General features: G+C 39.7%; 1 protein-coding gene across 2 annotated transcripts in view; it reads left to right on the plus strand.

Annotated features, from left to right (window-relative positions):
- slc2a4rg (SLC2A4 regulator) overlaps positions 1-15864 on the plus strand; it is a 62126-nt gene that overhangs the window by 27226 nt on the left and 19036 nt on the right. For both annotated transcript variants that reach the window (XM_079587999.1, XM_079588000.1), the window contains exon 3: positions 9627-9727. In XM_079587999.1, the coding sequence (XP_079444125.1) occupies positions 9627-9727 (101 nt within the window). The remainder of the gene's footprint in view (positions 1-9626; positions 9728-15864) is intronic.

Here is a 15864-nt window from a genome sequence, read left to right on the forward strand (position 1 = left end):
GTTCTGTTTATTTCAGCTTCTATCAGTGAACATGTGCAGCCAGGCCCTGGTTAGAGGGGAGGAGAAAACACACACACACACACAAACACACACACACACACACACACAGAGCAGGCTGACTGAAGCTTGTGGAGGCGTGGGAGTTATAGCTGTGCTTCTCACTGCCTGCTCCATCCTGCACACACACACACACACACACACACACACACACACACACAACTTTAAACATTTACAGACATATTAAATACATAAATACACAAAAATACACTAATGAAATATACTCTCTATACATGTACACTTAAAATGATCTGTAAACACACAAACTTTCCAGTTTCCAATGAGGGCCAAAACACATAGAGTCATTGATAATTCTGACTATTGAGGATTGACTATGCATTTATATCTGCCAGAAATGACAGCGCTACTTACTTTGGAAAGTTTTTAATATGGACAAGTATCAACCTGTCTGATTTATCTAAACACTCGATGGGGTTCTATTCTAAAAAAAAAAGTTTTTGATCAAATTTTAAAGAACCCCTTATGCCATAAAATGTTCTATATAAGAAAAATATGTCTTAAACGACTTCTTAATACTTTTATGTGTAATGTTTTTTTCCTGTTTTTTTTTTCTAGTTATAAAATGTCTTTTATGTTTAATAAAATTGCGGAGAAAAGAACATAAAATAATTCCATGATGTACCCCTAAAAAGTTTTATATATGAAGCGCCTGAAAGAACCCTTCGAGGTTCTGTATAACCTTTTCTTCTAAGAGTCAACTCAGCTGTTATCACTTTTCAAATAAAGGAATATTTGTTTATTTATTCATGATTTGTAAAATTCTCTCATCGTTTACTCTCATGCTCTTACTTTCTTCCATAGAGCAAAGGTGAATTTTGGAAGAATATCCTGGTTGCTCTTTTCTTCACAAATGAAAGTGGAAAAGACAGGTGCTGTTAAGCTTCAAAACAGGCCAAACAGAGAAAGTGGTCTGTACAACTCAAATTGCGTGAGTTGTATGAACCACTTTTTATGACGCTTTTGCTTCCTTTTTGAAGTAATACATGTTTGGAATGACATGAGGTTGAGTAACAGATATTTATGTTTTTGGGTGAACTTTCCTTTAAAGGGGTGGTTGATTGCGATTTCACTTTTTTTCATTTTAAATAGTGTGTAATGTTGCTGTTGGTGAATGAACAGTATCTCCAAAGTTGCTGCGCTGAAAGTTCAACGTAAGCAGAGATATCGTCTTTTAAAAATCAGGAAGTTTAATGCCTACAAAAACGACTCGAATGGGACTACAACGAGATACTTCCCGGGTTTTATACGTAACTAACCCATACATTTACATCAACCCTCCCTCCGGAATATGCAAAAATGGGGCGTGGCCATATTTCTGCGGCTTCATGGAAGAGGAAGAGTTATAGTGGAGAGCTGTAGCCATGCCGTCGAAAGTGTGTTATTCTCACCCAGCTGTCATGTCTTCGGTGTTCGGCTTCCTACGGACGCTGTAGTTTGTCAACAATGGCTAAAATTTCTGTTTGATTATTTTCCTGAAAATTACAATCGTCATTTAGCTCTCTGTGCTGCGCATTTTACGGAAGACAGCTTCCAGAATCTCCACGAATTCAATGCCGGATTAAACAAGAAACTGTTACTAAAACATGAAGCAGTTCCAACTTTAAACGCAGAGGCAGCCGTTGTTGGACCACAACCTGTAAGTAAGACTTAATAATTTTAAATGTTTGCATGTATAATTTCAGACGTAATGTTTTAGTTTTATCAAGGGCGTAAACAAATGCCAGCGCTGGCGTTATAGCCACTTAGTTATGCTATTTCGTGTGTCTATGACAAACGCGTACAAACATTTTGAACCTGCAATTTGTAATTATGTACTAATTTTGTAAATATATTTTCCATGTATACTTTATGAAGTAATTTTTCGATTTTATCAAGAACGTAAACCAATGCCAACGCGGTTTTATAGTAGCCATTTAGTTCGATGCTATTTTGTGTGTATAAGACAAACGTGTATAAATTTAAAAAAATTATATGTAATCGCAACAGCAAACTTCAGCTGCGGTATTACTCAGTCATTTATTCTGGTATAATAAATGTTTAATCGGGAGAAAACCGTATCTCAAAAGCTAACAAACAGCAGTGGCATTTATTTTTAAGTAACAGCGTATCGAAATTATTATATAATAATAGTAGAATTCTCTGAATACCATTCAGAAACGTTTTGTAAGAGCCGTGTTTGGGGAGGTTCTGCTTGACTCTCTTCATTGCCGCTTTCTGGGTCTGATTCTGGCTCAAACTGACGGCAGTATTGACACCATTATTTACATTTGACCGGAGCTCATGCAAGCTTCGCCCGTAAAGGTGATGGGCGTGAAGTTTCCGGACAACGTGCACTGCGCAGTTTAGCCAATTACAACACACCGGCCCAACTAACCAATCTGAGCCCATGCCTGTTTCTGAGGGAGTGGTTTCATAGAATCAGGAAGTCAACCGGTCGTTCAAATGACAGAGGAGAAAGCGGCTTACAATAAAGGGGAAATTTATGAAAAATAAGGTTAAAAAAAGAAAGAAAAAAAAGACGAAGACATGTTATATTGCACCCCATAAACACAATCATGCAAAGAAAAAAAGCAGTAAACCACCCCTTTACCTGTATATTCATAGTGCTAGATTTGACTCTCGCATATTAGTAAAATAGCTTCTTTGAGGTAGTTTTACGCACCAAACAGAAACCTTCAGTTGTGTTGACAGACCGCCTCTCACCAGAGTCCGCTAAAAAATCTGTTTCCAACAAGACACCACATCACAGCTTTGTAACAATGGCACATAACACAACACAAACCACAGCTGCTTTTCACAGCTTACATAACCTAGAGCTAGCCAGGAGAAAAACACTCTTTATTCGTGATCTTTACTTCATTTCCTCAGGGTTGTGGGATTTCGATTGGAGTGATGTGACCATAGATGTGCATTTGTTTCAGAGGGGAATACAAACAGGCCCTGCGACCAAGCAGTTGCTAAATTCACAGGGACAGGCCCGTTTACAGCAGTCTGAGTCCAGTGATTGAATTACTAGCCCCTTTCACACACATCCTGTGCTGGTAAATTACCGGTAAATTACCATTGAGAGATCATGTGTGAACGGGACTGTTTGAAAAATACCAGTAAAGCAGTTCTGGCAATTTCCAAGTATGAGAAGTTACCGGTAAAATACCGGTAAAAAAAACATTACCAGTAAAATACCGGTAAAAAAACATTAACGGTAAAATACCGGTAAAAAACCATTACCAGTAAAATACCGGTAAAAAAACATTAACGGTAAAATACCGGTAAAAAAACATTAACGGTAAAATATCGGTAAAAAAACATTAACGGTAAAATACCGGTAAAAAACCATTACCAGTAAAATACCGGTATGATACTGTGTGTGAACGAAGAACAGAACTACTGGTGTGAGCACTTGAGGTCAGAACACGGCAATCATAAATCTCAGCCGGAGCCGTTTACAGTAAGCTCCTTGTTCACACTTGTAGTTCGGTTCTCTTGGTTCTTCTGGTGCGGACCAAAACAGAAAATGATACATTTACGTACGGACCTTACCGAACATCCTATACAATGCTGTGAGCTGGGCTAAATGCGCTCGGCGTATGTGTGTGTACATATGATGGTATTTTTACCAGCTGAGAACTTGTGAAGAGCTCATAACACGCATAAAGGAGTCAAAACAGCGTCAGGAATTCGTCCGTCACACACACACACACACACACAAACGAAGATCTGCTGCGAGGACGCGAGGTTCAAACGCCTGTACCAAACTGTGATTGGACGAGAAAAAAATATATGCTTCAGCATTCGGTCCTTTTTAGGCTCGCATCTTGTGGCATCACGTCCTCTTTTTGGTTCGTTTAGATGTCCTTGGGTCGATGTTGTGGACACACACCTCTACAATGTCCGCTTTGCTAATGATGCGACCGAAGTAGATCAATCCCATTATAATCAAGTGTAGACCGCTTCATGTGTAAAGAGAGTTGTCTGGTATTGTGTGGTTCTGGTCTCTTAAAATCTAGACACAGTGTTACACAGGCCTGCAGATGTGTTGACTAGAGTGATTAGAGCATGTGGCTTCATTGATAACAGTCACACACACACACACACACGCGCGCGCGCTAGGTTCTAGGTTCCAGTAAGTCCGATTTATCACGCAGTCACACATTCACAGATTTTCAAAGTCCCTCTCTGCGTGTGTGTGTGAGTGTGTGTGCGCGCGTGTGTGTGTGTGTGTGTGTGTGTGAATATGGTAAAGTATGAATCATACAGCTGAATGTGATAAAGAGCTTTTTCGGGAAAAGCGTGGAGAAGCGGGAAGGCAGGAAAGCAGGCAGTGTGTGTGTGAGTGTGAGAGAAGCCGAGTGAGAGGGAAACGTTCAGAGAAAACAGTGTTGTTGCTAAAATCTGCTCGAGTCTGTGATATTCTCCCGCTCGCTCTCTTTACCAAATCCTTTTGAGCGTGTGGATTTAGTCACTAGAAGACAAGTTGGCTAAATCTGACGAATTTGGTTCAGCATATAAAATATATGAACAGTTACATATTTTATTCAGCAATGATGCATATATTTTGTTATCTCAAATAAATGCTTTTTGAACTTTCCATTCATTAATGAATCCTGAAAAAAATTTGCATGGTTTTCACTAAAATATAGATAACAATATTGAGCATCAAATCAGCATAGTAGTATGATTTCTGAAGTTTTTTTTTTTGGGTAAATTTATGCAATTAGTTCAATTAAACATAAAAAATTACTGTAATTAGTCTAGAGAGATTTTCATTTGCAGAAACTATTCATAAATAGAGTAAATAATGTTATGGAATGCAATAAACTGTGTATTGTATGCATAATGCAAATATGTAATGTAGTAATTATAATGAATTCCATAAAAGCTCAGTCTATCTAGTCTAATTTAGATGGCTAATTAAATCTCTCTGTGTGTGTGTGTGTGTGTGTGTGTGTGTGTGTGTGTGTGTGTGTGTGTGTGTGTGTGTGTGTGTGTGTGTGTGTGTGTGTGTGTGTGATGCATTTATTCAGTGTGAATATGTAGGTGTGTTTGCAGTTCTGTTTCTGACAGTCTAGATCAAAACACTCCAGATCAAACACTGGATGTGGCTTATGTCTCCGAGGCTATGAATTTTGGTATTGCATAAGAACATATATGTAGCAAATTATATTTGAAAGCAACACACACACACACACACACACAGTTATAAAACCAGCGTACTGCCCTCATCTATAATGCGTGTCATTTTCTTCGCCTCTAGAAGCAGACAGTTTCTCCTCTCCTCTTTTCCAAAACTGTGCGGTTTTCTTTCCGCATAAATCTGTCTCTGCCATTTCTCTCTCTTCTCTCTAAAAACGAGGCAAAACCTTCATATTTTATTTATGTTCCTTATTCTGTCTGCTTCTGATCCAATGCTTGCTTTTATTTTTTTATTTTTTTCTTCTTCTTCTTTTTTTGCAGCGATAGAAAGATTTTTGGAAGTTGACCCAGATAAAGGAAAAAAAGTTTGACAGCCCTGCCAAGTATCTGGGCTTGGCTTTCAGAGCGACTCCAAACCAGTTTGCTCTGGTTGGGCTGTCAGAGCGAGGGGAGGGGGGGTAAAAGCCCGGAATATGAGGGAATACGAGAGAGTGGGAGTGGGATTTTTTTGATTATATAACACAGAGACACACAGCTTAGCATTGTGTCGGTTTCTGTTCTTAGATCAGCGCTGCGGTGTCCAGGGTGGAGCAGATCAGACGGAGGGAAGAATCTCATTACCAGAGCAGCTCCATAACCCTCACATCTCTAGCATGGTTAAAACAATTACATAATTACAAATGTGTAGGTCACCCCCCAAAAGTGAACATTCATTCATTCAATCTCATGTTGTTGTTTTTCTGTGGGAAAAATATGTGTCTAGATTTTATATATATATCAAACTTTAAAATAATATATATATATACACATATAAAACATAAAAGTGGTACATGTGACTTTTGCATTTTATATATATATAGTCGAAATTGTAGTTTTTTTTTATACTTCTATTTTGCTTTAATGTATTTTTGTTTTAGTTTTATTAATTTAGGTACTTCAACTTAATTGTATTTATTTGAGTTAGTTGCTGAGGCAACATTTCTAATTTTCATTTATTTTTTAAAATTTTCATCTGATATTTATATTTTTTAGCTTTATTTCAATTACCAATTTTTTTTTTATTATAACGGGTGCATAATTCAGTAAGCTTGCGCTTTAGAACGCTTTATACAACCTAGGAACGGTTCACACAGAAGGTGTTTTTGCTGTTAAAAATGCAAAACGCAGGTCAGTGGAATGGAAAAAAGTCTAGAGATGCATTTTTTTTTAAATATCATGCTTTCTGTTTAAACCCATTCACAATCTGAGTACGAGTTTAGTTTTTCATGCTGCTACATACACTGCAAAATTTCTGGATTGACAACTGTATTTACACAACACCGTTTTCAACTAAAAACATAAAACTTTTTGGGCCCTATTTTAACGATCTGAAACGCAAGTATCAAACGCGAAACGCAAGTAACTTTGTGGCGGATCTCTAAAATGGGTTGGTCTGAAGTTGCTTCATTATTCATAGGTGTGGTTTGGGCGTAACGTGAAATAAACCAATCAGAGCGTCCTCTCACATCCCCTTTAAGAGCAGGCGCGCTTGTTCCATGGCGGATTGCTATTATAACGGCGGGTTTGCCAGGCGTTCGCTGTGCGCGGGTGCAAAATAGGATTGATACATGCGTCGGTGTACAAAGTCAATAGAGCATCACAGTCCCGCCCACAGCCGGTGCCGGAAGTAAAAATTCAATACAATTTCTCCATAGACATTTGGGGTATAAGCCATAAAAACGTAACCATACATGGTAGACTTAAAACCAGCTACGGCTGTACTAAGCGATTGTATATGCTCATATAAACGCCAAAAGTTTATGGGGCACTAACCTTGTTTTGAGATAAATGCCTTTTATTCGCGATATCTTGGATAAGTACTTCATTACCCACAATCCTGAACAATCCCACAGTGATGCATCTGATTGGTGGAAGTCGTGTAAACCCTGCGAAGGTCCGTGAAAACAGAGCGTTGCCATGGAAGCAGGATTCTAACCGTAGTCATACTCTTTGCCGTAGTAGAGACGGAACGGACTGTTTTCTTTAGCGGAAGCCATATAAATCATTTTTAAATCAATAAATTCCTTTTTAAATTAATATTTTGTGTCAAATTATTGATTTATTTGGTAGGTAGCCATGTAATAAGCGGGATAATGTATAGCGAGGCGCCGCAGTTGTTATAGCGAATACAACTCGCGAAAGGCTGATTAAGTTATGAGCCCGACGCGAAGCGGAGATAATTTGACACAAAATATTAATTACATTATCCCTTACTTATCGTTCACTGTAGATAGGCTACTGTAGTCTTCATATGGTATGAGTCATATCAAGCATTTTATGATGCCACTGTCAAAACAATATTTAGCCTAGGCATACCTCTTCATGCATTTACTGAACATTTGTGTAATAATTCATGGCAAGTTAATAAACTGAATATGATGGTCCAAGAGCAGACCATGCAGCGGTCCATGCATCAGACCGGTGGCGCTGTGCACTTTCTGGTTTGCTGACCATCACTTTTTAATTTTCACTTGTTGTGGATATTAAGAAAATACATTAAATGTTATTACAATTAAGGATGAACTATAACTTCATGAAAATGAGCATGGACCTCAACCTGTCCTGTCAGCAGTGTCCTGTGTCATAGAGGGCTTTGAAATAAACACACAAACTACACAGTGACTGAACACACATGTGTTGACGACTGAGCAGTGATTTGCAGTCAGGTACAAAGCACTGCACCATGTTGCTAACGTTATCGTTAACCGCTTTCACACACGCACACAATATAAAATACACGATGATAAATATAAAATTCAATACACAATGCCTATATAAAACACTATTATTTTTATTTACACGATTACTACTGAAAGAACTGCTATTAACTACACATTCACTATATAAAATTCACTCAAAAGGCTCTTTCGCGGTTGGCTTCAGTCGACTTCAGTGAGGCGCGGTGGTTTATGGGACGAGTAGTTCCTTCGCTCGGAAATGAAAATATGTACACAGTCTTGTACCTTTGCCTTTTTTGGGATTTTCTCTTCGTTTTTTCACTCGAAATGATATGTTGTATGCTTATGAGTTCAGCCATAGCTGGTTATCCTCAGACATGCTCTAAAACTCTTTAGATACAGATTTTTCCAAAAGTCAATGGGAGAAATGAATGGGAAATTTACTTCCGGCACCAAAGCCCTCTCGGGCTGTGGGCGGGACTGTGATGCTCTATTGCGCTGAGTGCAAGATAGGGCCCTTTATGCGTTTTGGCCGTTCGTTGAGTTTCAGTTTACTTGACATAAAAGTAGCAATACAATATTGTTACAACTTCTTTTCAAAGATAACACAATAAAGTTGCATTCACTTTTTTCCATTGTGGTCCTTTTTTTTTCTTTTTTTTTTTGTGGTTTACACGACAATAGCGTTTTGGGTTTCAAATGGGTTTCAAAGTGCAAGTTTTTAAAAAGTCTACATGTAAACAACAAAAACGTGAATCTCTGAAGACGATGATGTCATGCACATGCGCGTTACATGTTCAGTCTATAGTTTTTCATCGCCATCTAATGGCCTGGCAGCAGTGATCCCTTTTGTACAAGAAGTTACATTATAGCCAATTGACAAGAGACACATTTATAACATCGTATCACACGTTTAATGTTGTGTAGTTGTGTTTGTTGAACCAATATGGCACTTTTGCATTGGCATCAGTCCCATCATGTACAGTTATCGTATTTAAACATTTCTTAATTTGCATAAATATTTAAATGTAGTGTCTGCTAACACTCACTCCCTCTCCTCTCTCTCTCTCTCTCTCTCTCTCTCTCTCTCTCTCTCTCTCTCTCTCTCTCTCTCTCTCTCTCTCTCTCTCTCTCTCTCTCTCTCTCTCTGTTCTCCCACATTCCCTCTCTTTTTCCCTCTCCCTTTCACTGCAATCCAATATAACAGCCATCAATCATGCGTGCACTATATAAATACACAGCTCACAGTTGAATCTCACCTGTGAGCAAGACACTAAACAGTTAACAGAGCATTTCATTCAGCTGCACACTACATCCTGGTGTTGATTTACAAACACGAGTAAACTCTCTCCCACACACACGCTGAATAAATACAGTTGATAATGGAGCTGTGCTGTGTGGGCATACACCAGAGGCCGAGCGTTAGTGTTTATTACAGCGCTGGAATTTTCCATTACCCGTGATGAGTTCAGCGCAGTAGGGAGCTGCGATACGGCCGAGAGAAGTGTTTACTGTGGGAAGAGAGAGAACGCCGCTTAGGCAGAGAGAGAAAGAGAGCGATGCCGCCATGCCGGGGCCGGGCGACCCACCTAACAAATGTGTGTTGTTTTATGTTGGTGTGAGAGTGCGCTAAACATCTGGGTCTGCTTGACGTAATTGGTTTTTAGCTAAACCTCTTTTCTCTCTCTCTTTTAACAGGAGGCCTTCTGGTCATGCTGATAAAGAAGTGATGGCCGCCACCGTCCTGACCACACTGTCCACCAGCCCGTTGGTGCTCAACCCTTCATCCAGTGCCTCAGGTTAAACTCCGCTCTGACCCCGTCTACCATGCTAGTGCTCGCCTCCCTGTTAACTGATAGATCCCAGAGCGCTCAGGTTGAGTGGCGGCTTGTCAAACAAGCTCTAAACCTCCATAAGTGCCCAGAAGAACTCCTGCTTTCTCCAATTTTATTTGATTTATATTGAAAATGGCTTTAATGAAGTGTGTGATTTCCGTGCCACTAAACAGAATTGCAAAAATAATGGTTGTTTACGAACACCGTGTTCTAATGGAACCAGTCCATTCCATTTTAAACTGATAGTCCCGCCCCCAAACTCACGCCATTGGTTGAGCCAGTGTTGCTGGTGAAAAGAGTGGTGCAGGACAGGTATGACGTCACTTTGTAGGCCAAACGGCAGTTCGCATCACACTGGTTCCCTCGATAAAAACTCAATCGTTTTTTTTTTCATCGAATTTTGAATTATCTAAAAAAACAAGCTCTGTGATCAACAAAAGTTTATGACACTACACGTTTTGTCAATCAGGATAAATATCACAACTTTTATGAATTTTGAAACCTAAATGCAGTCACCAGAAGTGAAAGCTAAACGTAGGCTATAAACAAACTACACCACAGTCGCTCGACTTCAGAGTCACCATCACTAAGCTTTCAGTTTTTATCTAAAATCATTTCCCCTGAAAGTTTAAGTTAGCAATGGTTTATAAAAGCACAATTCCCTACTGTACCTTTAAAGGAACACTCCTCTTTTTTTGGAAATAGGCTCATTTTCCAAATCCCCTAGAGTTAAACAGTTGAGTTTCACCGTTTTCAAATCCATTCAGCCGATCTCCGGGTCTGGCGGTAGCACTTTTAGCATAGCTTAGCATAGATCATTGAATCTGATTAGACCGTTAGCATCTCTTTCAAAAAAATGACCAAAGAGTTTCAATATTTTTCCTAGTTAAAACTTGACTCTTCTGTAGTTACATTGTGTACTAAGGCTGACAGAAAATGAAAAGTTGTGATTTTCTAGGCCAATGAGCCTTTTTCCAAAAAAAGTGGAGTGTTCCTTTAAGACTTCTGGATGTAAATGGCCTCTGTTATGATTGGCTAATCTCAGTATACCAGTGTAGTTCACACATTAGTTCATTAGACTAGCTGTTGTAAATGTGACTACAAAATAACGCCATAGCCACAAAGATTTCTAAACGGGATATTTTTGCAGATTTGTTTCACAAAATAGTCTGTGTAGAAATGAATTTTGTATGAATATAATCATAGGTCTACATGGTCATCAGACTCGTATTTAAAAAGAGCAAGAAAAGTTTTCCATTTTATGTCCCCTTTAGCATGATGAAAGGAAACCCAGACTTGCTTTTGAATGGGTTTGTAAGTGCAGTGACTGGTCCGTCCTTTAGCTCAGGGCTTCCAAAACTAAAAGTATGCTGACAGATTTTCAGAAGAAAAGACAATAGACATTGTGCAGCAATAGAAGTGCTTGAGCTCTCGCATTTATGTTTTATTAGACTTTGAATAAAAAACTTGTTTTGTCCTTGAATGAAAATGACACCCTCGTGTTGTTCCAAACCCATATGACACAAAAGAAGATGTTTTGAGTAATATAGCGGTTGCTCTTTTCCATGCAGTTAGAATAATTGGGTACTAATGCTTTTAAGCTTCAAAAACGTTTAATCTCAAGTTTAATCATTGACTTGGAGTCTGTGAATCAAACTTAAAAATGTTTTATTTTGTGTGAACTGGATCAACTGATTTGTTGAACTATTCCTTCAAGAAGTAAAGCCAAAGATTGTTCTTTTTTGAAGAGCAGGATTTTTAATGTTAACTGGACTGTGGTGAAAGCGTTCTTGTATTGCGTTTGTTCTGACCTTTTCAGAGATTCTAGAACAAATGAAAAGTGAGAGTATTCTTAAGCTGTGTCACTCAACAGTCCCTTGCATTTGTGTCTTGGAAGCAACAGGCTGTTTTAATGGATCCCCTGAACTTTTTCCATGGAGGATTTCTCTCTGGTTTGTTGCTTCAGTTATTGAGTTACTCAAATCATCAGCTATCATGTGGTCTTAGCCGACCTTCTCTGGTTTAATATTGTACTATTTTAGTTGGCCAACATTAGGCTACATCAATGATGGATTGTGGATGAACAGTTTATTTATTAATGCTTTATTGTTAATATAGGGGAGATTAGGCTGTTTGTTCAAAAGTTTGGAATCAGTAAGAATGACTATTTTATGTTTTTGAAAGAAATTAATTAATTGTTCAGCCATTAAACTCTATTCGTGTTCTGATTGGTTCATTCAATATAACGTTTTCAGCTAATCTATTTCACGTATTCATTGTCAATTCCCTTTGTAACCAATACACATCCAAACGAATACACTGTCTCTGCATGCTATGCAAATTCGTATTTAGCCCTCCTCCTCCCCAGTACCACCTGACTAGATCTGCTACGTGGTACTACTGAATTTTTCATCAAATAAATGCAGCAAGAGACTTCTTTCAAAAACATTATGAATTCTCACTTAGCCCGATTTTTTGATTGGTAGTGTACATTATATTTGTCACTTGATCATATTCTTAGAAAGGGTGCCGCATATACCGCTGTAGAGGTTCAGTGATTATTAATAAATTTTAAAAAAGCAAAATTTCTACATGGCAGGTCAGCGATAATGATAGCAACAGTAAGATTTGCCTTCATAAACTACTACAAAATAAGGACTACTACAAAATGTTTTGAAAATCGGTTCACTACATTCAAATCTTCTGAATAAACCTTTTCCTTTATGAAAATGAGGATGTGCAGCAAAATAAGACCAACATTTTCACCGCCATTGATGGAATTTTCTGGCTTTCCGTGTTTTCACTGTTATATGGTAAGGGGGCGCTATTACACATCTTCAAAAAGATTACAGAATCTCCAGATCAAAACACTGGTGAAGAAGCAGAAACAATCGATATATGTAAGCAGATGCATATGTAAAATAACGCGATCATCAACATTAAACAGCATATAAATCAAAACTGCCTAATGTTATCGGAAAAAAATGTTGACCCAGGAAGAGCTATGTCATGGTGGGTTGCAGGAAGGCAGACGAAGAAGACCATTTCCAATACAATGTTTTAATGATAATCCAGAAGACAGGGCTGGTGATGGGAGGACGATGATCCCCTGGCGGTGATGGTGGAGATGGTCCGCGGGGCACAGACCCAGAGCTCCCCAGTGCCAACAGACTAGGGCGGAGGGAGGAGTCCAGATGGTGACGAGGCTGATGAGAACTGGGGGACGACTGACGGAGACAGAGCCGGTGGATCCGCAGGCGCAGACCGAGGGTCGAGGGAGCGGAGCTACATCGCTTGAGCAGGAGACCCAGACGATGTCACGGCGACGAGTGTCAAAGTTGGAGCCAGAGTACACAAGGGCTGAGGTGGAGCCGGTGTGAATGATGACAGAGGCGATGCCGACGGGAAGGAGGAACCTCCTACAGCCAAAGGGGTGGAGGGACGAAGCGCAACGGATGGCCCGCAAGTCCGTGGCGGAAGTGGTGTGACGACTGACTAAGGGGGAGCCGGTGGGATGAGGGAATCTGGAGGAGCCACTAGGCTGAGGGTCTCTGGTGGAGCCGGAGGTGGGAGGAGCCAAGACGGCGAGCCGAGATGGAGTGAAGGGATCCGAGGCCGGAGGCGGAGCCGAAAGATCCTCCAGGATAGGGGCTGCTGGTGGTTGCTCGGCGTCAATGCAGGGACTCGCGGAGAAGGCGCAGGGCTGCAAGTATCCGGCAGCGATAGGACTGGAGGACTGGTTGAGCTCTGTGGTACTGCCGATGAAACAAGACTTGAGAGAACAAAGGTAATCATGACACAGTTCACACACTGGATAAAGCAAAATTTAATTCCCAGTTCTCACAGTTCTCTTTGAGTAATACAGATGATTCAGATAGCGGGTGGGATAGGGTGGGAGTTGACAATTCCCTGTCGAAGTCTATCAGCCAGTCCTCCGTCTCAGTTCCCGCGGCCGCTGGTGTCTCGGGCTCACACCCCTGGTCAGGTCTGCGGGGGGCTCACGTGACTTCTCCGCGGTTGTCAAACGGGCTCTGGGGCACGACGCTCTCCAGACACCTGATGGTCTCCGGTCTCCTTCCAGTTCAGTTCTGTGGTGTCTGGGAGGTCGATAGGATGGTGAAAGATAGCCCCGATCCAGAACAAGGTCTTCAGGGTTTTGTCATCCAGGGAGCTGGTGAGCTTTTTTTATTAAACTTACCCACATTCAAGTGTTGATAAAAAAATTATGCATTAAGATAAAATAAAACTGGGTTGGTCTATTCTTTCTTTTGATATATTTATGTTTAGATATACATACAGCAAAATATTCTTTGGGCCAGCTGGCTTTGGCTGGCAACTGCAACGTTGGCGGGGAAAGAGTTAAAATTACAATATTATTTTTTTCGAGTTTATGTTAGTATAACTAATATTTCTGTCACTTTGATATAGATCCTTTCAGTTGAAGGCACATATCCTGAAATATTATTATATCGCATTACTCTTGCCTAGAGGACAATTTAAGTAAAAAGTGGCAAAGCTTTCCTTACTCTCCATTACTATTTAATATAGGACATTGGCCTTGGGATTTAATTTTATGTGTTTTTCATTTTGCATTGTCATTTTTTAAATATATTTAATGCAAACACATTGCCCATCTGGGAAATTAAAGACTTATTATACTGTATCCTGGTGGCTTCACAAATAAAAGACAAGAGTCCCTTTGCTCCCCAACAGGACTAAATAAATATGGCCTGCCGGTAGCTCAGTATAGTCTCATGTAGCCTAATGACTAACGGCATAAGGCCACCTCAAGGCAGCTTGTTCTTGCCAAGACTGTCTGACAGACTTATAAGCGACCAACCACAGTTTAGGTTTATGTGAAATGGATTACACCACAGTAAAACACTCATGTGGCGAAAAAAAAATCAAACAATGGTGCATCAATCTTCATATAGGACTGAAGCAGAAACTACATGCTTAAAAATAAAGGTTCTTCATTGGCATTGATTGTTCCATGAAGAACCTTTAACATCAATGCAACCTTTCAAATTCATGAAAGGTTCTTTCATGAAACCTTCTCAAGAACCTTCTCTCTTTTAATGATCTCAAGAAAAAGGTTCTTGAGATCATTAAAATGTTCTTCGCAGTAAGAACAAAAATGGTTCTTTAGGAACTGTTCACTGAAAGGTTCTTCGGGGAACCAAGAATGGTTCTTCTATGGCATCACTGCTGACCTGGGATGTTAAACAGTGACTTGGAGCCAGTGTGTCAAACTGCGTAGGGTTACTTAGATTACAATTCTTTCCTGTCGCTTTTGTGCCCTTGAGCCTAACACTTAACCCTTAAATCATGCTAATCCAGAGAGTTGGTTCCTGTAATTAGTGCACTGTAAGCCACTTTGAATGAAAAACATTTGCTAAACTGCAAGTGCACACTTGCTGGAAGAACCCAGACCATTATTCTAAGAGGTTAAGTGTCATGAAATGGAGGTGATTTGCCCTTTTGGAGTCATTCAAGGTCAGCACAGCTTGAACTGTTGCTCAAGGTTGTGTAACATGTCTTTAAGCCTAGTAATTTAGTTGTTTAAGTTAGTTTGTTCAGGGTTGTATTTGCTTAACAACAGCTGGACAGTGTGTCTTATTCTGCTGCATAGCTGAACTGTGTATGTATGGTATTTTTTCAGAATTGTGTTTACAGCTATTATGTTTTTATCACACATCAGTTAATGATCATTTATTAATCTAGGTTCATGTTAAAGGCACACTATGCAACTATTGCCCCCCTAGCAGTTAAAAAACAAAACTGCATGTATTTTGCAGAAGAACATTGTTTTGGCTGTGCTTGTGCGCTCTTCGTGACTGTGTAGATGAGCATAACCCTTCACAATATATAATGCTTTACAATGAACTCTGTTAGAGAGCTACATATGGGAATTCATCTGTTCAATATACCTTACTCACCTGTTGAGTAATACAAACGCATCTCGCGTCGCTTTCACAACTTTTCAAATCCCTAAGTTCTCGCCATCTCTAAAAAGCCAAGCCAATGTTGATTCTGGTTTTATTACGAGCTCTGTTGTGGCCTCTTTTACCAGCAGACTCTCCACTGTTCAGCGTTTAAAA

Source organism: Phoxinus phoxinus (genome assembly GCF_949152265.1).
Source record: "Phoxinus phoxinus genome assembly, chromosome: 18".
Taxonomy (NCBI): Eukaryota; Metazoa; Chordata; class Actinopteri; order Cypriniformes; family Leuciscidae; genus Phoxinus; species Phoxinus phoxinus.